This window comes from Capricornis sumatraensis, chromosome 6 (genome assembly GCF_032405125.1).
Source record: "Capricornis sumatraensis isolate serow.1 chromosome 6, serow.2, whole genome shotgun sequence".
NCBI classification, from domain to species: Eukaryota; Metazoa; Chordata; class Mammalia; order Artiodactyla; family Bovidae; genus Capricornis; species Capricornis sumatraensis.
Genome location: NC_091074.1, coordinates 92,245,636 through 92,266,221, shown reverse-complemented (window position 1 = coordinate 92,266,221; position 20,586 = coordinate 92,245,636). Strand labels below are relative to the sequence as shown.

General features: G+C 40.6%; 1 protein-coding gene across 1 annotated transcript in view; it reads right to left on the bottom strand.

The window, feature by feature from the left end:
- The window catches only part of HABP4 (hyaluronan binding protein 4), a 36,011-nt gene extending 15,748 nt beyond the window's left edge, over window positions 1-20,263 (bottom strand). Inside the window, exons 1-5 of the mRNA XM_068974448.1 lie at window positions 19,903-20,263; window positions 15,292-15,454; window positions 8,441-8,602; window positions 8,160-8,228; window positions 5,735-5,818 (exon numbers count right to left, since the gene is read on the bottom strand). Coding sequence (XP_068830549.1) covers window positions 5,735-5,818; window positions 8,160-8,228; window positions 8,441-8,602; window positions 15,292-15,454; window positions 19,903-20,263 — 839 coding nt within the window. The remainder of the gene's footprint in view (window positions 1-5,734; window positions 5,819-8,159; window positions 8,229-8,440; window positions 8,603-15,291; window positions 15,455-19,902) is intronic.
- Window positions 20,264-20,586: the final 323 nt, after the last annotated feature.

Sequence of the window (20,586 nt, the reverse complement as noted above, 5' to 3'; positions counted from 1 at the left end):
CAAGAAGGGAGATCATACAGCTAACAAATAGCTAACAAGTTTCACATGCAATCATTCTATCTCCAAAGCCCACATTCAGCCTCTATGCTTGTAGGGAATAAGAGGGCAGAAAAAATGCTTAGATGGAAGACAGTTGAGATATGGACAGAGAAAGCTTACAAATCTTCAATTCAAATGTCAAAACCTCCATTCAGGCAGTTATCTTTTCACCTGAATATGTCAATCAAGGAAAAGTGGGTTTTAGACATAAAACTTTACTCAGTGAATACCTGACTGGAGCACATGGATCTAACCTAGCATGTAAATAATACCACCTACTTCCTTCCAAAGCACTGAAAGGGAAGAGAATTTCATGATAACCTTTGAGTTCCTTATAAATTTGCTATAAAAATTTTTAAAGAGATATAGTCCTGCATTAAGAAAACTCAGTACATAATAATATTCATTGTCTAAGCAAATATGCTTGGAAACAAAGTACAAAATAATTCATTGCAGATATTTTTTAATAATGCTTCTTCACCATTCTCTTCTCATGGTTAATAATTTTTAAGGAAGGAAGGCAGTTGTTGATCCATATTACTGAACAGGGAAATCCTCAGTGATCCTGGTAGCTCTTCCCCTGCTTACAGAACCACCTTCTCCCATTTGCAGTTCTTAATAGCAAGTTAATCTAAATGGCATTCTTAACCTTTCCTACCACTCAGTATAGGGCTTCTCAGGTGGTTCAGTGGTAAAAAATCCACCTGTCAATGCAAGAGACGCAAGTTTGATCTCTGGGTCGGGAAGATCCCCTGGAGAAGGAAATTACAACCCACACTAGTATTCCTGCCTGGAAAATTCCATGGACAGAGGAGCCTGGCAGGCTACCCACAGAGTCTCAACGAGTCGGACACAACAGAGCACGCCCGTGCCACTCAGTACAGTTAAGAACATGAATGTTTGTGCTACAAAAGCTGGTTCAAATTCTGGTTCTGCTGCCTACAAAAAATAAGTTGTCTAACCTATATGTCTCAGCATTAGAATAATTAACAGTACCTTCTCCTCCACAAGCAGCAAAAGATTAAGTGAGTTAAACCATAGAAGCACTTAGAGCAGTTGCTGGCATACAAAAAATGCTCGGTAAATGTTCAATTTATTCTTAAAGCAAAACACAGTTGTCACAGGTATCCTTGGACATTAGCACACCACAATACAAGAAACATATAATACTTCTGTAATGAATCAAGGAAGGAAGGAAGGTCATAACACACATAATTGTCAACAAAATGTGTCCAATTTGAGGAAAATCTATGCATTCTGGGTCATAGGTTTGAGCATATGTGAGGGTACATTAAATTTACCAACTAAGTGGCACAATAGTAAAGAATCTGCCTGCTAATGCAGGAGACCCCGAGAGATGCAGGTTTGATTCCTGGGTCGGGAAGATCTCCTGGAATAGGAAATGGCACTACACTCCAGTATCCTTGCCTGTAAAATTCCAAGGGCAGAGAAGCAGAAGCAGAAATCTACAGTCCACGGGGTGCAAAGATTCAGACGCAGCTGAGCACAGCAGTAAGTATGAAACCAAGAGTCTCACTGAATATACATTCTGGCTTGATCAATATCCAGACAAAGCTGAAACCAGAGCGCATCTCCATCCTAAGATGTATTTACAAGCCTCATTTTGAAACTATAAAAAACTGTAATTGTATTATTAGAAATGTTAGTAGTAATAATTTTAAAATTTGACAAGGCAGTGCAGAAACATGAATTTCTCAGTGTGCTCAACAACTAGAGCACAGCTGCTGTGCACTGCAGCTCCTGCAAATCTAAATGGATGCTCACTGTCCACCATGGTCAGCATAGAGAGAGAGATTTGCTGACTAGCTCCACCAGGATATCGCAGACAAAGAGACTGCCACCAGAATCATTAAGTATTTATTTTGTCTTTCAGAATAACTGATTTAATTGAAAGATTTTGTCTAACACTATGAATGCTAGAATACCTCAATTAATTCTAAAGGTTATAATTATGCTATAATTTACTATCATTCTGCCTTATATTATCTGAACTTGTATAAATGGTTTACTGGCTCAAAAAGGATCCAATTTTTCTGAGGGTATCTAGTTAACTCACTTCTTAACATTCATATACACTGTTGATCTATTTCTTTAGTTAACTCGCTGTCTAAATATTCATATTAACTATTAATCTATTTCTTTAATTAAATATACTTCTTAGTTGTTTTGAATAGTAAATTAACAGCTTTCACAATCATCAATCATTGCAGCACTTTACTCTTGTAACAAGTAACAATAATAATAGTAGATATTTATATAGCTGGCCCCACTCTACTTGAAACTCATGCACACCTAGTCAACCCTTCTGACAGCCTTCAGATGTAGGTGCTATTATTATTCTCATTTTACAGATGGAAAGAACTGAGGCACAGAAAGATGAAATAACTTGCCCAAACTAGTAAATGGCAGGCTAGGATTTGAACCCAGAACACTGGCTCAGAGTCTCTGCTCTTAACCACTGGACACCCTGCCTCTTCACAGCGGAAGGATGAGTAAGAAGAGTTAAATAAATAGGTGAAGGGGCTGTAGAAGAGAAGTATAGAAAAACAAGAAAACAGCATTTGTGAAAGCTTTTTGGCAGGTATGTCTTAGGAGCTAGAGAAAGGTGCTTGCAAACAAGCACCATGTGGTAAACATGTGGAGAAGGCATAGGCGTGTTGAACTGGAGGGCTCTTTGGGGGTCAGACCACACAGGACTGTGCAGGTCAGGGCAAGGGACAGAAAAAGGACAGGAAGCCACTGGGGGTAGGGTCTTAGTGGGAGCATGCCGATCAGAATGGCAGTGTGAAAGCCACTTTGGGGTGGAACAGCTGGATAGAAGCTGAGAATACAGGGAGCTCCCTTGGGAGCTCTGGTGAGAGAACAGACAGCAGTAGCTGAGACTAAGGTGGTGAGTGGAGATGGTAGATATAAAAAGGTACAAATCCTCAGGGTAGAGGGACAGATTGGATTCTGGAGAGACAGCAGGTCAAGAGGAAGGAAATCTCAAGAATGACTCCTAGGTTTCTGGTTTATGCAACTGGATAAGTGCTGATGCTGTTCTGAAAGACAGAAACACCTAATGAGAATGGGGGTTTCCCTGGTGGCACAGACGGTAAAAAATCTGCCTGCAATGCGGGAGAGCTGGGTTCAATCCCTGGGTTGGGAAGATGCCCTGCAGGAGGGCATGGCAACCCACTCCAGTATTCTTGCCTGGAGAATCCCCATGGACAGAGCAGCCAGGCAGGCTACAGTCCATGGGGTTGCAAAGAGTTGAACACGACTGAGTGATTAAGCACACACTGAAGATGGGGCCTGTGGACCTCAGTTCTGGCCACAGTGGGCATGAGGAGCATTTGGGATGTCGATGGGGAGGTGTCCAGGAGACAGATGGACACACGGGCCTAGAATCCATATTGAAGGTTGGAGCCAGAGGTATATGTTCCGGAGTCAGGAGATAAATGACAATTCAAGCTGCAGGAGTGCGTGAGACCTTATAAACAGACATCAGACACATAGAAGAGGGTCTAAGGCAGAGCCCTGAAGAACTCAACATTTTAAAAGAGCAGAAAGACAAGGCTAAGCCTGCAAGGGAAGAACTGATGGTTGTGGTTAAGTGGAAATCAACACAGGCATACCTTGTTTTATTGTGCTTCATAGAGTCTTCCTTTTTTGTTTGTTTTTCACAAAATTTTCTTTTTTTAAAAAACCTACTATTTTTTTAATTGGAGGATAATTGCTTTACAATATTGTGTTGGCCTCTGCCATACATCAACATGAATCAGCCACAGGTATATATATGTTCCCTCCCTCCTGAATCCTCCTCCCATCTCCCATGCCATCTCACCCCTCTAAGTTGTCACAGAGTACTGGGTTGAGCTCCCAGATTCTGCCTTTTTAACATATTAAATATCTGTGGCAGCCCAGGCTAGCAGCACTATTTTCTCAATAGTATTTGCTCACTTGATGTCTCTGCGTCTTTGGTAATTCTCGAAATATCTCAAACTTTTCATTACTATTATATTTGTCATGATAATCTGTGATCTAAGATCCACAGACATTATTAATGTAGTTGTTTTGGAATCCACCAATTGCACCCACACAAGACAATGAACATAGTGAGTAACTGCTATACGTGATTCTGACTGCTCCACTAACTGGTCTTTCCATCTCTCTCCTGGTGCCTCCCTATTCCCTGAGACACAATAATATTGAAATTAAGCCAACTAATAACCCTATAATGGCCTCAAAGTGTTCAAATGAAAGAGTCAATCAATATGGCAAGCTTCATTGTTGTCTTATTTTAAGAAACTGCGTAGTCACCCCAACCTTCAACAACCACCACCTCCATCAGTCACCAGCAACAACATCAAGGCAAGACCCTCCACCAGCAAAAAGATTATAACTCACTGAAGACACCAATGATGGCATCTTTTAGCAATAAAGTATTTTTAACTTAAGGTATGCACATTGGTTTTTTTTAGACACAATGCTATTGTACACTTAATAGACTATGCTATAGTGTAAACATGATTTTTACATGCACTGGGAAACCAGAAACCATTGTGTGACTCGCTTTATTGTGATATGAGGTTTAATGAGGTGGTTTGGAATCAAACTCACAATATCTCTGAGGTATGCTTGTAAAGTCAAACGTTCTGAGAGATCAAGAAAGTTGTAGACTGAAATATGTTAGGTCTGCAGACATGTGGTGACTGTTTCAAAAGAAGTGAGGATGAAATGAAGGGGAATTAAAGGGGAAGAAATGAGGAAAGAGTGCACACAACCCCGAAAAGGAAGGTGAATGAGAATGTAGGGGCAACAAGAGGCTTAAAACAAGAGAGACTTAGCACATATAAAATGCTGATTGGAAGACCAGATTTGGGGGGAAGAAGGTGAGTAGGTCTAAAAAGGAAAGAGCTAACTGAGATTTCAGTGAAGTCAGAAGGAAATACGAACCAAAGCCTGAAGAGGTTGGTGGAGAGATGGCACCTCTATTTTACCATGAGGAAAGAAAAGAAGCCCAGGAGACTGTGAAGTTCCCATCTGCTGGCTTCTGATTTCTCTGTGACACAGGAAGCAAAGTTGTACTCAGAAAATAAAAGAGGAGGTGTGCGTGTGGGAAGAAGGAGAAAGTGGGAAGCAATGTCAGGGCTTTGAAGGGACATCAGAACTGAATTGGTCATTGTAGTGGGGGAGGGGGAAGAGTGAATCCAAGAAATGGGCATTGCTGGGCAGTATTGAGGGCTCATTTCAAAATGCGATGATCAGGAATTTACAGGAGTTCCCACCAGCCTGCTGAGGGACTTGCAGTACCCAGCCTGTGGGTGCAAGTAGAGAGATGGCAGATGGCTATCAGTGGTCTAGGAGGTGGATTCTGCTAGCAAGGTACTCATAGATCCCAAGGGCAAGGGTGCTAGAGATGGACTAAGGAACTAAGCTCCATGAAGAAAAGAGGGAAGGAGGGACCAGAAGAAAATAAAAGGACAAAACATGGGGGTACTGATGAGACAGAGACCAGTTACAGTACAGGCTGCTGATGATTTGAATTAAGTAGTTTGATTATTCATTAACACATTAAGATCAATCATCTGTGATATGACTAAAGGCTGAGCTTCCTGTTCTATGAAGACTTCTTATAAATCTTTAAGAAAAAGACCAACAACCCAATGGGGAAAATGAATGAAATACCCACTTAGCTGGAGATTCATCCTCCAGGGGGCCCAGGGACTCCTCCACCACTGTGGTCTCTTCCATGGGGGCAGTCGGGTCTGTGTCACTGCAAAGCGGCAAGAACCAGTCTAGTCAAACAAATCTGTTTACATCAATGCCCTTCTATATTCAAGACAGAAAAACACACACTTCAATGCCCTTTCTCCCTCAGCGAATTAGTATGTACATACAAGTAACCCACATCAAAATTAAAAGAGAAAAAAATGCTCTTAATTGCTAATCCATATAAATAATTTCCAAAAATGTAAAAAGTATTTGATAAATACAAGTTTTTATTGATGGACTAAAATTAAAAACATATTGGAAAGGACCAGAACAACTATTCAAATCTGTTATTATCCTGCTGCTGCTGCTGCTAGGTCACTTCAGTCGTGTCCGACTCTGTGCGACTCCAGAGATGGCAGCCCACCAGGCTCCCCCGTCCCTGGGATTCTCCAGGCAAGAACACTGGAGTGGGTTGCCATTTCCTTCTCCAATGCGTGAAAGTGAAAAGTGAAAGTGAAGTTGTTCAGTCGTGTCTGACTCTTAGCGACCCCATGGACTGCAGCCTACCAGGCTCCCCCGTCCCTGGGATTCTCCAGGCAAGAACACTGGAGTGGGTTGCCATTTCCTTCTCCAATGCGTGAAAGTGAAAAGTGAAAGTGAAGTCATTCAGTCGTGTCTGACTCTTAGTGACTCCATGGACTGCAGCCCACCAGGCTCCTCCGCCAATGGGATTTTCCAGGCAAGAGTACTGGAGTGGGGTGCCATAGCCTTCTCCAATACAACGTTATTATCCTAGGAAATTCCAAATATTAACATGGACCATAAAAATTCTCAACATGTAAATCCTAAATGACTTATAATAGATAAGGATATGCCATATCAAACTTTAAAAAATGGCAAGAAACTGGAAACATTCCCTAAAAAAGAATGTGTAGGATTACCAAAAGCTGGTGACACCAGAAAAATAAGGCTTTGAAACATTAATTTATATACCATCACATCTAAATATACAATCTACAGATTAGAAATTAGAGCACAATGAAAAACAATTTGAATTTTCATTGCATAAGCTTAATTTTTATGTTGATATTAATCCTATATGAATATTGCTTTTTAAAAAAGTATTAGCAAAAGAAATTTCATTCTCATGAAACTCAGAGGGGCCTGGAGGGTTACAGTCCATGGGGTCTCAAAGAACGGAACATGACTGAGTGACTAGGCACATGACTGGACTATATCATGGTGGCAAATGAAAATCTCAGTGTATTAAATAAGAATTTAAAGTCTTATGCTACAAAAACCCATTCAATTACAGATTATTATCACCTAAGAGCTTTGACTTTGTAACTCACAAACCAATCCAAAATAAGTGCCATGGGGTATGTGTCATTTTAACATCGGGATGACCAGCTACTAGGAGCACATTCTGGTCTCTTCCAAGGCCAACACTTGCCTCTTAGAGCAAGTAATCATTTAGAGCCACAGTGATTTTACATTGAAATGCAAACTGAAATGAGGTGGTATTAAGTAAGGTGGTAAATCAGATGATTCAGAAGGTACTTGCATATTTTGAAAAATGTATTATCACAGTAAAATAAAACAAAATGAAAAGATCTGTAAACACTGAACAAGTTTCTTTTCAAGGACAACACAAATATGCAGTGGCAGTAAATCTAACTTTACATTTGCTGTTATCATATACATTTATTTTGAAGGATAAAAATTTAAGAAAAATAAGTGTATGTAAAAAACTTAAATTCTTCAAAAGAAGAAATGTGGAAGTCTTGATCTCCTCAAGCCTTCAAATTTGTGTAAAGTCTGCCCTATAACACATCCTAGAGCAACTCATTCCTCATATTTCCCTGCAGCCCTGAAATGACAGAAACAGCAGAACCAAGGACCTCCCCTAAACAGCAAAACTGGTTCAAATCTGAGATACCATAAAACCTCAGAGAAAGCCAGATTTGAACCTCAGGTGAAACTTGTCACTGAGCTTGGATCTGCAAATAATTTTATAAGATCAAGATGCAATACACATAAAAATTTGCAAAGTCACAGAGAAATAAAGTATAGAATATCCAGGAATTTTAAAAAAGCAATCTGACGCATAGTAAATATACAGCGCCATGTGCTTGGGATATCAACAAATATACAAATTTCCTTGGCTAAAATAAGACAAAAGAATTTTGAAAGTGGTTTCAAATCTAACTACAACATAGCAAACCTGTTTTAAAAAGTTAACTCATGAAACAAAAGCTTAAATTCAATTTCTACATAAAGCACACAAATATAAAGACACCACAAGCATACCACAGAGGACATAATCTTCAAGACAGGCAAATAAAGGTCCAGATATTTCCACTTAATTGCAGGTTCACAGAAGATACATATTTGCACCATACCTGGTATCTCTACCGTATCCCCAGGTGCGAACTCCATATCCACCCATGTTGTCTTCAGTTCTGATTGCTCTAGACAAAGAAAGAATATTCCCTTAAACTAGAAACTAGTCTCCAGTCAATCTCCAAATTAGAAAAGTTGATCAGAAAAGCTGCCCCAGGATCAGCTCCCTCAGGAATAACTGCATACTAATATAAAGTCAACTAAATATTAAGACATACAGATTCACACCATATATTACATCGAGATCTTAAAGAGAAAGTAGCATTACAAAGAAACTTACATTTTATCATTCCCACCGTATCTCTCAAATTCTCGTTTCCCTCTCTGGTCAAAACCGTCAAAAGTTCTGTTCCCAGGACCACCTCTGCCTCTGCTTCGCATGCCCCCTCTTGGGCCTCCACGTCCTCTCAGTGGTCTGTCTCGATCAAACCTGTCAATCGGTCTAGGAAGAAATGCGTACCATAAAAAGTGGTGAACTGAATTAAAGAGCTATGTCTTTTTTATTTTTTTTGAGGAAAAAAATTTTTAGAAGTTCATTATGGCTATAGTATGTTGGAAAGAACTTGTGGCTTGAATAATAAATTAATTGTTAAATTTTACTGAAAACATACCACCTTTGACACTGTTGTGTGCTCTTGGCATGCAGTTTGTTAATTATAACTAGTGCCCACAGATGAGGAAAATAGCTGAAGATGATGTCCTTGTTGTTAAATCCAGTAGCCACTTCTGTCTCTAGGTCATTTGACCCCTATGCACCATGTGATACTGCCAACCACTAGTTATCCTCTGCTCTTTCTGGTTTCCCTTTCCCTGTTTGTCCTTAAAAAGTTCTTTTTGCAATAGATAACATCCAAACATACACAAGGTACTCATCCTGCTTCTTGGGCACCCAATTCGACTTCTCAGAGCCAGGCACTGCAGTCACACATAAAGAAAGGTTCCACACTTTGTCTTTTTAAGGAACATGTCTTGGATACCCTTCTTCTGGATACCCACCCATTTGTCTTTAAGAATATCAGCATTCCAGCCTCCCCACTACTGCATGCACCATCCTCATCTCTATGCTATTGATATGTGACCCCTTCATGTGCCCCTGTGTCTCTCATTTGGGGATCTCTCTGATTCTCGGTCATAAAGACAGTTACTTCTTGGACATTTCTCCGTGTCACCTCATGTCCCTGAAGATACATGACCAACACTAACCAAGGGCTTAGTGTTGTGCTCCCCCTGTGGTCCCTAACTCACATCACAGAAGTATCCAAGCAAAGAATCTGCCTTTTCTCTTCCCCTGCCACATCCCCTGGATCCAGGGCCTGACTGTGCACTTCTCCTCACTGTTCTCTGCTACCACCTGGTCACAGTCACTCTTTATGGGGACTTGTTTCTCCTCCACCAGACCCAAAGCTTCTGCAGGAAGAATCTCATCTTTTTCATTGTTAAACCTTAGTTTAATAAGATAAATTATATATTTTTTAATTTGTCAAGACTTTGAAAAACATTGAAAGCAACAAATTACTTATTGAAATCTAGTGACATTAGTGGCTCAAACACCGGAACTGGAGATGTATTTCAGGGCTGAAAATGTTACATTAAAAAGCAACTATAGATCGTGGATAAAAACACACAAAATTCACAATTCTCCTTACTCAAAAAGATGAAAAAATACAGAAGCACTGATCATTAACTTTATGCCAGTCTCTTTCAAGAAACATCACCCTAAATCAGTTTCCCAAGTTGGCTTTTTCTGTCTCCCACCTCCTCTGACCAAAACCAAAATTTTAAATGGAGACTGTTGTAGAAGATGATTCCACATTACAGTAAACATCTAAAGCAGAGTTCTAAAACAATAATAAATGAAAAGTAACAGTAAGTTCTTAACCGGGAAGCTGGACAGGGCCATAAAAGTCATCTACCTAAAAACTGAGAGGAAATGAAGCACAAAACCACATGTGGAAAATAATGCCAGTAGTCAAAATTAGGTTTAAATGTACGTGAAATCTAGATGAGATGCTGATAAAATAACAAATTCATTAAAAATATGATAGTAACTGAAACTGGTCCCCAAAACAGCTTTGTGGTCTGGTTTATTTTAATCCCTTAAATAATTTTTTTTTATCCCACAGGTTTACCCCACCTCTACCCCACCTCCCAGTTAAAAATATTCTCAAGTGCTTCCTTACAATTCCCTTCTTATAAAAGATATCCTCTATTTCTTTATAGGTTGGTAAGCATTGAGGAATCCTCGACTCCACTTAGGAAGCTTTATTGTGACATACAAGCAACAAGAAACAATATTGCACTGTGCCAACCATCCCAGCCCACTTTTCAGTTCCATTCAGTTCAGTCACTCAGTCGTGTCCGACTCTTTGTGACCCCATAGACCGCACCATGCCAGGCCTCCCTGTCCATCACCAACTGCTGAAGTTTACCCAAATTCATGTCAATTGAGTCAGTGATGCCATCCAACCATCTCATCCTCTGTCGTCCCCTTCTCCTCCTGCCCTCAATCTTTCCCAGCATCAGGGAAAGCATCTTTTCCAATGAGTCAGCTCTTCTCATCAGGTGGCCAAAGTATTGGAGTTTCAGCTTCAACATCAGTCCTTCCAAAGAACACTCAGGACTGATCTCCTTTAGGATGGACTAGTTAGATCTCCTCGCAGTCCAAGGGCTTCTCAAGCGTATTTTCCAACACCACAGTTCAAAAGCACCACTTCTTCAATGCTCAGCTTTCTTTATAGTCCAACTCTCACACCCATACATGACTACTGGAAAAACCATAGCCTTCACTAGACGGACCTTTGTCAGCAAAGTAATGTCTCTGCTTTTTAATATGCTGTCTAGGTTGGTCGTAACTTTCCTTCTAAGGAGTAAGTGTCTTTTAATTTCATGGCTGCAGTCACCATCTGCAGTGATTTTGGAGCCAAAAAACATAAAGGCTCCCACTGTTTCCAGTTTCCCCATCTATTACATCCCTGTAATCTACTCTCTTACTGTAGTCCTAATAAGTAGACATGGGTACAGGTTTTACAGGTAAAGGGAATGAAGTTCATGGAGGGAGGAATTGGGAGTTAATGTTTAATGGGTATAACTTGGGAAAATGAAAAGTTTTCTGGAGATGGCTAGTGGTGATGGTTGCACAACAATCAGAATGTATTTAATGCCACTGCACTGTACACTTAAACATGCGATGCATCATCATGTGTGCCTGTTCAGTCGTGTCCAACTCTTTGTGACCCCATGGACTGTAGCCTACCAGGCTCCTCTGTCCATGTGATTTTCCAGGCAAGAATACTGGAGTGGGTTGCCATTTCCTACTCCAAGGGATCTTTCTGACCCAGGGATTCAACCTGCATCTCTTGCATCTCCCCCATTGGCAGGCAGATTCTTTATCATTTTACTACAAGTTTTAAGGCTCCAGGAGTTGGTGATGGACAGGGAAGCCTGGCATGCTGTAGTCCATGGGGTCGCAAAGAGTCAGACATGAATGAGCAACTGAACTGAACTAAACAAGTTTTAAAAATTCTTTCTGGTGAGGAAGAAAAAAAAATTTAGACTTCTGAGTAAGTGATTCTTTTAGAACTGGAGCTGACCTTAAATGACCAGAAGTAAACTGCAGAAAGAGCCAAAGAAAGAATCAAACTGTATGGAGTCAGAATAATTATCCAGACTGATTTCCTAACAGTCTGTTCTAAGAGTTTACTTAAGAGTTCCTCATTTGGAGAATAAAGAAAAATCTTACTGCATTAAAAACAGTAGCTGCATTCCCAGAATATACACAAGTGACACGGCTGATCTCTGTACCTAAGCCACATGACAGTTACTTGCAGCACCATCCATGGCTATTGCTTCTATGTGAAAACTATGTTCTGCTCTAAGGGAATAAAAATCCATGCCACTAAAACTCTGGGTATATCCTTATCCATAAATTGAGAGGACTGAATTAAGTAGTCTGTTAAGATTATCGAAATCCTATATACAATAAACATGCCCAATAAACATGTATAGATATCAAATAAACAAAGATCAAATTTTATCATACTGAAGTCTACAGAAAGTGCTACGAGAAATGCTCTTATAGATTACGATTAACAGCAACAGAATAAGCTGACACGTTACTAGCATGGTGATTTGTCACTATGTATTAATAGTCCCCTCCAATTTTTGTTTGTTTCACACTACAGGTACCAATCCAACCTCACACTGAAGTACCAGCTGGGTCCCAGATTTGGATACATGATACTCAGTGGAGAACCACTGCTTTAAGACCCTAATTGGGATTCCTACTTTAAGAACTATATCTAGGAAAGGCCTTGTATGTGTAAAAGGCTGCTCACTGAGTATTATTCATGAAGCAAAAAGCTGAAAGCTGAGCAAAGATCCAATGCTAATGGAATAATTACATTGTAATACTCCAAACAAAAGATCATAACAGAACCATTAGAAATGCTTACCAACACTGTCCATGACATCATCATTAATGACTTCTACTTGTCAAGTGGAAAAGAAAGAATATATAGTACTCAGTGTATATGAACTGGTAAAGAGTTAAACAGTAGTCATCTTAAATGGTAAAAGAGTGGTTTAAATTTTTTTTAATTTTATTCATTTTCCGAATTTTCTAAAGTAACTATAAAGTTACTTTTATTAAAGATCTTATGGCTGCTTATCAAATGAAAAGTATTTTTTAAGAAAAGAGGAAAATTATCTTTTCTGATAGTGTAAGACTTCACAAAAAATATTTTCAAATTTCCTTGAAAGTAAACATTTCCTACATATTCCTAATATGATACACTGGGAAGGACACAGACATCACACTTCTAATGCATCCCTGCCAAAATGCAGAACCTTGTCTCATGAGGAAACATTAGGCAAACTCAAATCTGGACTGTTCTACAGAACAACTGGTTGATGTTCTTCAAAAATGTCAACTCCATAAACAAACAAAAAACTACAGAGCTATCTTAAGACTAAATGCAATACACGGAACCTCACTGGCGATCCAGTGGTTAAGAATTTGCGTTCTAATGCAGGGGATGTGGGTTCAATCCCTGGTCAGGGGGAACTAAGCCATGGGGCAACTAAGCCCAACTGGAGAGCCAGTGCATTCTAGAGCCCATGCTCTGCAATGAGAAGCCCATGTGCCCTAATGAGAGAAGCCCCTATGTACCACAACAAAGACCCAAAGCAGCCTAAATAAATAAATAAGTAAAAGTAATGCACATTCCTGGACTCTGAACTGATTTTTTTTTCTTTTGCTAGCATATTAGAAAACAGAGATATTACTTTGCCAACAAAGGTCCATCTAGTCAAGGCTATGGTTTTTCCAGTAGTCATGTATGGATGTGAGAGTTGGACTGTGAAGAAAGCCAAGCACTGAAGAACTGATGCTTTTGAACTGTGGTGCTGGAGAAGACTCTTGAGAGTCCCTTGGACTGCAAGGAGATCCAACCAGTCCATCCTAAAGGAGACCAGTCCTGGGTGTTCATTGGAAGGACTGATGCTGAAGCTGAAACTCCAATACTTTGGCCACCTCATGTGAAGAGTTGACTCATTGGAAAAGATTGTGATGCTGGGAGGGATTGGGGGCAGGAAGAGAAGGGGACGACAGAGGATGAGATGGCTGGATGGCATCACTGACTCGATGGACATGAATTTGGGTGAACTCCGGGAGTTGGTGATGGACAGGGAGGACTGGCATGCTGCGATTCATGGGGTCGCAAAGATCGGACACGACTGAGCGACTGAACTGAACTGAAAGGCATATTTATAGGACAATTGGTACAGTTTGAGTAGTCTATAGATTACATGATTCAGATAATTAGATAATAAGTATTGCACCAATGTTAATGAGTTTGATAACTGAACCATGTTTTTAGGAAACATTCCTGCATCTTATTCTCAAAAGCCAAAGAAAAAAGATATGTGTGTGTGTGTGTGTGTAACAGAGAGAGAAAAGGAGAAAGAGGAGGGGAGAGAAAGGGAGGAGTATGATAAAGAAAAGGTAGTAAAAAGTTTTTGGAGAATCTGGATGGATATATGGGGATTTCTTATACAATTCTTGCAACTTTCTGTAAATCATCCCTGAATAAGGCATTTTTTTCATGTTAATATATAAAGACTTAGCCTTTAAAAACAACTCATAATTTTGCTACTAAAAAAGCTGGAAACCTGAGTTATAATTTCTTTATTTCTATAGAATAAATCCCTTAAGTAGGGGGAAAATACACAAATGCTTCCCCAAATAAGCAGCTCTGATCTAGAAGGCTTTCTGTAAGCAAGCAGACTATAGTCGTTGCATAGCTAATTTGAACTAATCACCCCAAAAAAGCAGAATTAAACCTTTCTCTTGCCTTCATCCCCTAACATGGTGGCAGATATACCATCTCTGTTTTGAATGTGTAATGAAATATGTAGTCAAGAAGTTAAAAGACTTTGGGAACCACACAGCCCTTGACATTAAACTGTACACTATTCTAGTCTCTTTTAGCTTTTTAAAATTTCTATTCCTTTAAATGTGATTCACAAGTAGTTTCGCTTTAATCTAAATCTGGTGCTATGTAGGTTTAATAATTAAAAACTTGAGGCAGCAAGTATCCATCCTGTTAATACTAAGCATAAGACATTAAGAACTGCTTCCTGTGTTCAGGTGGGTATGATAGCCTACATACTGCCACATTACTCAGACTGTATCAGCCTGAGACCATCTTCCAGGTCAGAGCACTCTCTAGAGAAGGCATGGAAGCCTTAAACTGGCATCACACATTCTATCAGTTTTTTGGTCAAATTTCATCATAAATTTGTTTAAATTCATTAGTGGCCCAAATTAGTTCTACTAAATCAAGAACATAATTATACCTCTGGCCTAAACTTCAAAAGAAAATTTAGCATACTTCTGTAGAGTTTGTTATAAGAATGTCTTTCAAAGTTATCAATAAATAACCCACTTTTTATTTTGTAATCATTTCCTGAACCAACGGAAGATCCTTCATGTGTTACCTAAAGCAGTGTGATTTGTTAGTTAGATTGGCAAACTATTCCCAGGACTAGCACCACCAAAAGTTTGCAAAGGCTCATAGTCCTCTGAAAATCCTGGTTCCTCCAACCCTCTAAGCTGAGGTCTGCAGTACCTACTTTTCATCTGTAAACTTCTCAGGTGTAAAATCCGCCTGCCTCTCGGTGTCATAGGGTCGATATTCCCTGTAGGATCTCCGCTCTGCTCTATCAAGCGTCACCTCTGTCCCTCGGCTATCACTCCATCCTTGCTGCTCCCCTCTTCTGGGAGTTCGCTTCTGGCCTGAGAGGGAGAAATCAAAGGGGAGAACTAGAACCCAAAGTCTGCAGCAGCACGTTATTACAAGTACTTTTAAATTTCACTTTCCTAGAAATCAATGTCATAGGAAAATTTGGGAAGTTTGAAAAACTTCAGAGAAGAAAAAAAGTTGCTGATACTACTACTGCTCAGAGTGGTCTTTTAATAAAACTTTGACATTACCATTGAAGCATATGCTTTCCCTTATGTCCTATAAACTATGATAAGATAAACTATACCAACTAACCTACGATTAAGTGTCTCACAATGACTTTGTGATAGCTATTGAAGATATATATCAACTACATTTCACAAGAGCAGCTTTATCAAAACATGGTAGTTAAGGTCTTTCCAGAAAAGTAAAAGACAAATACCCTGTATTTGGAATCCTACCTATAGTTTATCATTCATTACCTACTAAAGTTTTCATTTTTAAATGGTTTGTATCATTATAATTTTTATCATTTGAAAACAGATTTTCCTGTTCTTTGATGGGATTTATACATTTATAATCACACTTCTCAAATATGAGGCCAAGTTGGTATTTGCCAACTCATGGAAGGGCCGGCCAGCATTTGAAGGGGTATCTCCTGTCCATGGAGAGGCCGGCACTGAGGAGGCTGGGGCTGGGGCCACTCCAGTGTTCCCTGTTCTCCCTTCACCCTTCTCAGTTTTGACACTTTAAAAATTTTCAGCAGATTCTATGTCTTAAGGCATCTATTATTTGATAAATATCAATGTATTATGAAGAACATTGTTACTTCTTAAATAATCTTCCAAAAATATGTTTATTCTTTCCTTGTATACATTTAGTAGGTCTCCATCTCCAATATTATGTATAATTTTTATTTTAGTAGCTTTGATTTTTCTTGGTATAAGTCACCCTTCACATTCATTGTATGGTTATAAAAATATATTAAATGTATTTGAATTAATGGGTATTATTTAAACTATTGGGTTCCTTTCTTACTTAGGAGATACTCATGACTCTTAAGGAATATATGTTTACCTGTATTCTATTTTCACATTTAACATTTTCTATCAAAAGTTTATAAAGAAGGCACATGTAAATATTAACCCAATTTCAATAGCTTACTGACCTCATTTTAAAGCAAAAATCATGTTTGCAACATCACTAACACAAAACTGCTCAATTTATTACTTGTTAGTTAATTACTTGAAATGTGAAATGTTACACAATAGATCTAAGTTCAATCTTAAGTTAATGTCCCATAACCTAGGAAACGCTCAAATCTGATTTGAATCCTGAAGCCACAATCTAAACTTGTGACATGTTTAGGATACAGGAAAGCTGTTATCATGAATAAAGCATTATGCTTTTATTTCAGAAATAAAACAGAGACCAACACTCATACCCAGCTGTCCAGGAGAATGCAAAGCCATATCCAAGGGCACACATGTTACTAAGAGAGATCAAATTTGGAAGAGGCATTTAAAATGTACGGCAAAAATGTTATTATGAAAGTTAACTAACAAGTTGAAACTGTAACAGACTATGACATAATAGCCATCAGCAAGTACCTCAACAGTAATACTTTTCCCTCAATGTAAAAAGTTATTTTAATACAGTTTCAAATTTCCTATCCATAACCTATAACTTATACTAAATATCTCCACTTAATCATACTTAACAGCTTATTTCCACCTTCCAGTTTTCAAAGTTATGTTTAAAACTGTATCAATTAAATTTGGAATTCATCATTCAAAACTTCAAATGACATTTGCTACATACTTTATACTACAGCATCTTCCAGAGCTTCTGTGTATAAGTTGAAAAGCATTAAATATGACCTGGCAATTTATTAGAATAATTATCAATACCCTGCAAACATTTCATTTTCCTTCCAAAATCCAAAAAACAAAGATAATAGAGGTCCAGTTTTTCCCACAACTTACTACGAAGAGATCAGGACTGCAACTGAAGCTAGTCATTCTGTGCTGGATCAGCAGCTCCAAGTGGATAATGCAAACACTGAATTTTACTAGCCCTTTTGAAATAAAAGGCTGGCATATGCAGTCTGATCACTGATCTAACCCCAGCCCACATAAAGAGACAGAATACTGTAAAATTTACAGTGTGATTTCCCTGAAATAAAGTTGAGCTTTGACTTGGAGAAGTTCTGAAAAGCCAGGAATAGCAAAGCTGAAACAGCCTCTGAAGACTTAAAGAACAAATTTTCTGAGTAAGGGTCTATATTGTTAAATAGCGATGGATATTAAAAATCTATTTCTATGGGAAAATCTTATGATTTTCACATCCTCTTGTGACTAATATTTGTTAATATGTCAAACTTGTTTTGACTTTGACTCTTGTCTACACTAAGCATTCACTTTTAATAGCCAAATAAACTTTAAAAATTTTAGTGTTAGAGAAGTACAGTCCATATCAATTAGGGTTACAAAACCTTAAGAGGGTAGCTCTCTAACACCCATTACAGATAAATTCAGTACAGTAACTGCACAAATGAAAATTAATGAGCTGTTTGCTCCTAAAATAACACACTTGAAAAAGAACTAGAACTACAAAACTTCCATTCTAACTACAAAATTAACTAAAGTTCTTTAATACAGATCTCAAAAACCAGATCACCTGGATTATAAACAATTGACAGAAAAAGTTATTAGCATACTACATTATAATGCTGTTTATTTATTATGCTAAATGCAGGCTGCAACTGAGTTTATAACATCTGAAATTTGGGGAAAAAAAGAAGTAGCTCTGTGCATTTATATGTGTAAATACAAAGTGTTAACAGTAAGAAAAGTATGGATTTTCACTTTACTTCATACACTTCTGAATTGTTTAAAATACAACAAAAATGCATGACAATTTTACTAGTAAAAAGGTTAAAAAGCAATATATTAAGAGAAAACTAAATTCTGTTTCTCATGAAAAGATAATACATATTTTCACTTGTTAAAAAATAAAGCTTAGCCTGTCCAATTATTTTATTACTATGATATTTATCTAAATAGATTTAAGAGAAAAATAGAACATATACAAAATGTACAATATATCTCGTCTCACTCATTGTTTAAATAGGCTTATATATGTACTTGCCTATCAAGAAATCTTGGGATATCTCAACGGCACTTAAAATAATTGTCAATATTATAATGATTTAATTTTCTGATTCTCAAGAGATATTGCTGGATTGAACTCTGCACAGATAGAGGTAAACATTACCTAGCTGCTGAAGTCAGGGCACCAACACTCAAGTCAGGAATTATTCTCTCAGGACTGGGCTGACAATTTTTATCAAGCAAGCAAGGAACAAGCCAGTAAAGCCGAGTTGAATACACTCCCAAACACTGGCTGGAGTGGTCGAATCATGCATCTTAAAACTTTTTTCGGAAACCTTAGGACCACTATTTTATTTTTGGAAAACAGAGGAAACACAGGTGGAATCTTGGAGGCTTTACCACTGAAGCAGTTCAGGTGAGAAACGACTCTTAAGCACCATCCATGCCTAGATGCAGTCAGTAGTACACCAAGCTTTGCACTGGCCATTCTGGCTAAGCAGGGAGTGGGGAACTTTGCATATTCTTGTTGAAAAGGTTAAAAACGCTTTTCTTAAAGCAGCCTGAGTTAATGACAAGTTACACAAGCCATCAACACTACTTGCTGTATTGAAAACCCGTGCGAGATGACTGTTGTAAGCCACCACAAGGGAGGTGGATGGGTGAAGGCACAGAGCTTGGAAGGCGCTGGGGACCCCGCGTCAACCCCCGCCGCATTCTGCTCGCGGCCCTGACGTCACAGCCCACCCCCGCGGTCACCCAGGCCTTCCCTCCATCACAGAGGCCCTAGCTCCTCACCCCGGCGATCCTTTCACACACCCCGAGTTCTCGCCGCCACCCCCAGGGGCCGGGTGCGCCCTCCTCCATTCTCCCTAAGAGGCACTTCCCTCCCTCCTTCCCAAGACGCTTCTTTTCGCCTCCCGACGCGAATCTTGCAGAGGTTCGGCTGGAGGATGGAGAAGGTCCCTGCTAGTTTTAGATCTGAGAGCCCTCGGGCAACGACCCCAGTGTTCACCCTCATACACCACCCAAGAAATATCCCTCAACTTTGCCCAACTTGTAAAGGCTCAGTCCCACCGTTCAGAAACCCCCTACTCCAAGCCTGCACTCTCCTTCGCTCCCAGAAGGGACTGGGAAAGGCCAGAAGGGGCGTGACACTCCCCCTACCCTGTCCTTTTTCCCACCTTCCTCAGCCACTGGGACCCTCAACTTCGGTCAACTCTTCCCAGCGCCCCCTTCCCTTTCTGGAACAGGTTCCAGCGACCCCAGTCTCGCAGTAGCAGGTCCTGAGGCAGCTGAGGAGGAGTGACCTCCATGACCCCATTCTCCTTCCCCTCCCCGCCCACCGCGCCCACCCTGGGACACCCAGGTGCTGGGCTGGGCGCGCGTACCGGGCGGCTGCGGGCCGCCCCCTGGGCTATCTGGCTGTTGCGAGCTGGGGGCCGGGAGGCTCTTGCGCTCCTTCTGGGACTCCCTCCGGCCGCCGCCCGCGCCGGGTCTGTGGCCCGAGGCCCCAGCCGGGCTCCTGCCGCCGCGGTTGCCAGCCCCGGCCGCCGCCGCCGCCGCCTCGTCGCGCCTCTTGCGCTGCAGCTGCTGCTGGCGCCGGCGTTCGGCCTCGCGCAGGATGTCGAACGGGTCAGACTCATCGTCTAGCAGCTGGTGGAAGCGGTTGGCCACGACGCAGCCGAAACTCTCCTGCATCGCGGCGCCTGCGGCAGCCGCAGCCACAGGACTTCCCAGAGCGCCCTTCATGCCGCCGCGGCCACTGCGGGCCCGCCGCGGGCAGCCCACGCGAGCGAGTCTTAGCGAAGCCGGCGATGAGGACCCATCCTACCCGCAGCTACTGCCCTCCCAGCCCTGCCCTGCCCAGTCCCGTCCCTCCCAGCGCCCGCCCCCGCACAGCCGCCGCCGCCGCCCGCCTAGCTGCTTCCCACCAGCCAATCAGCGCACGAGGGCACGCCCCCTTTCCTAGCCGGCACGCCTGGAAGCCCAATCAAAGGCCGGCTGCTGTCACGTCAGGCGACCTCTATGCCCCGCCCCACGACTCAGCAGGGAGGGGCTGGACCCAAGGGGCG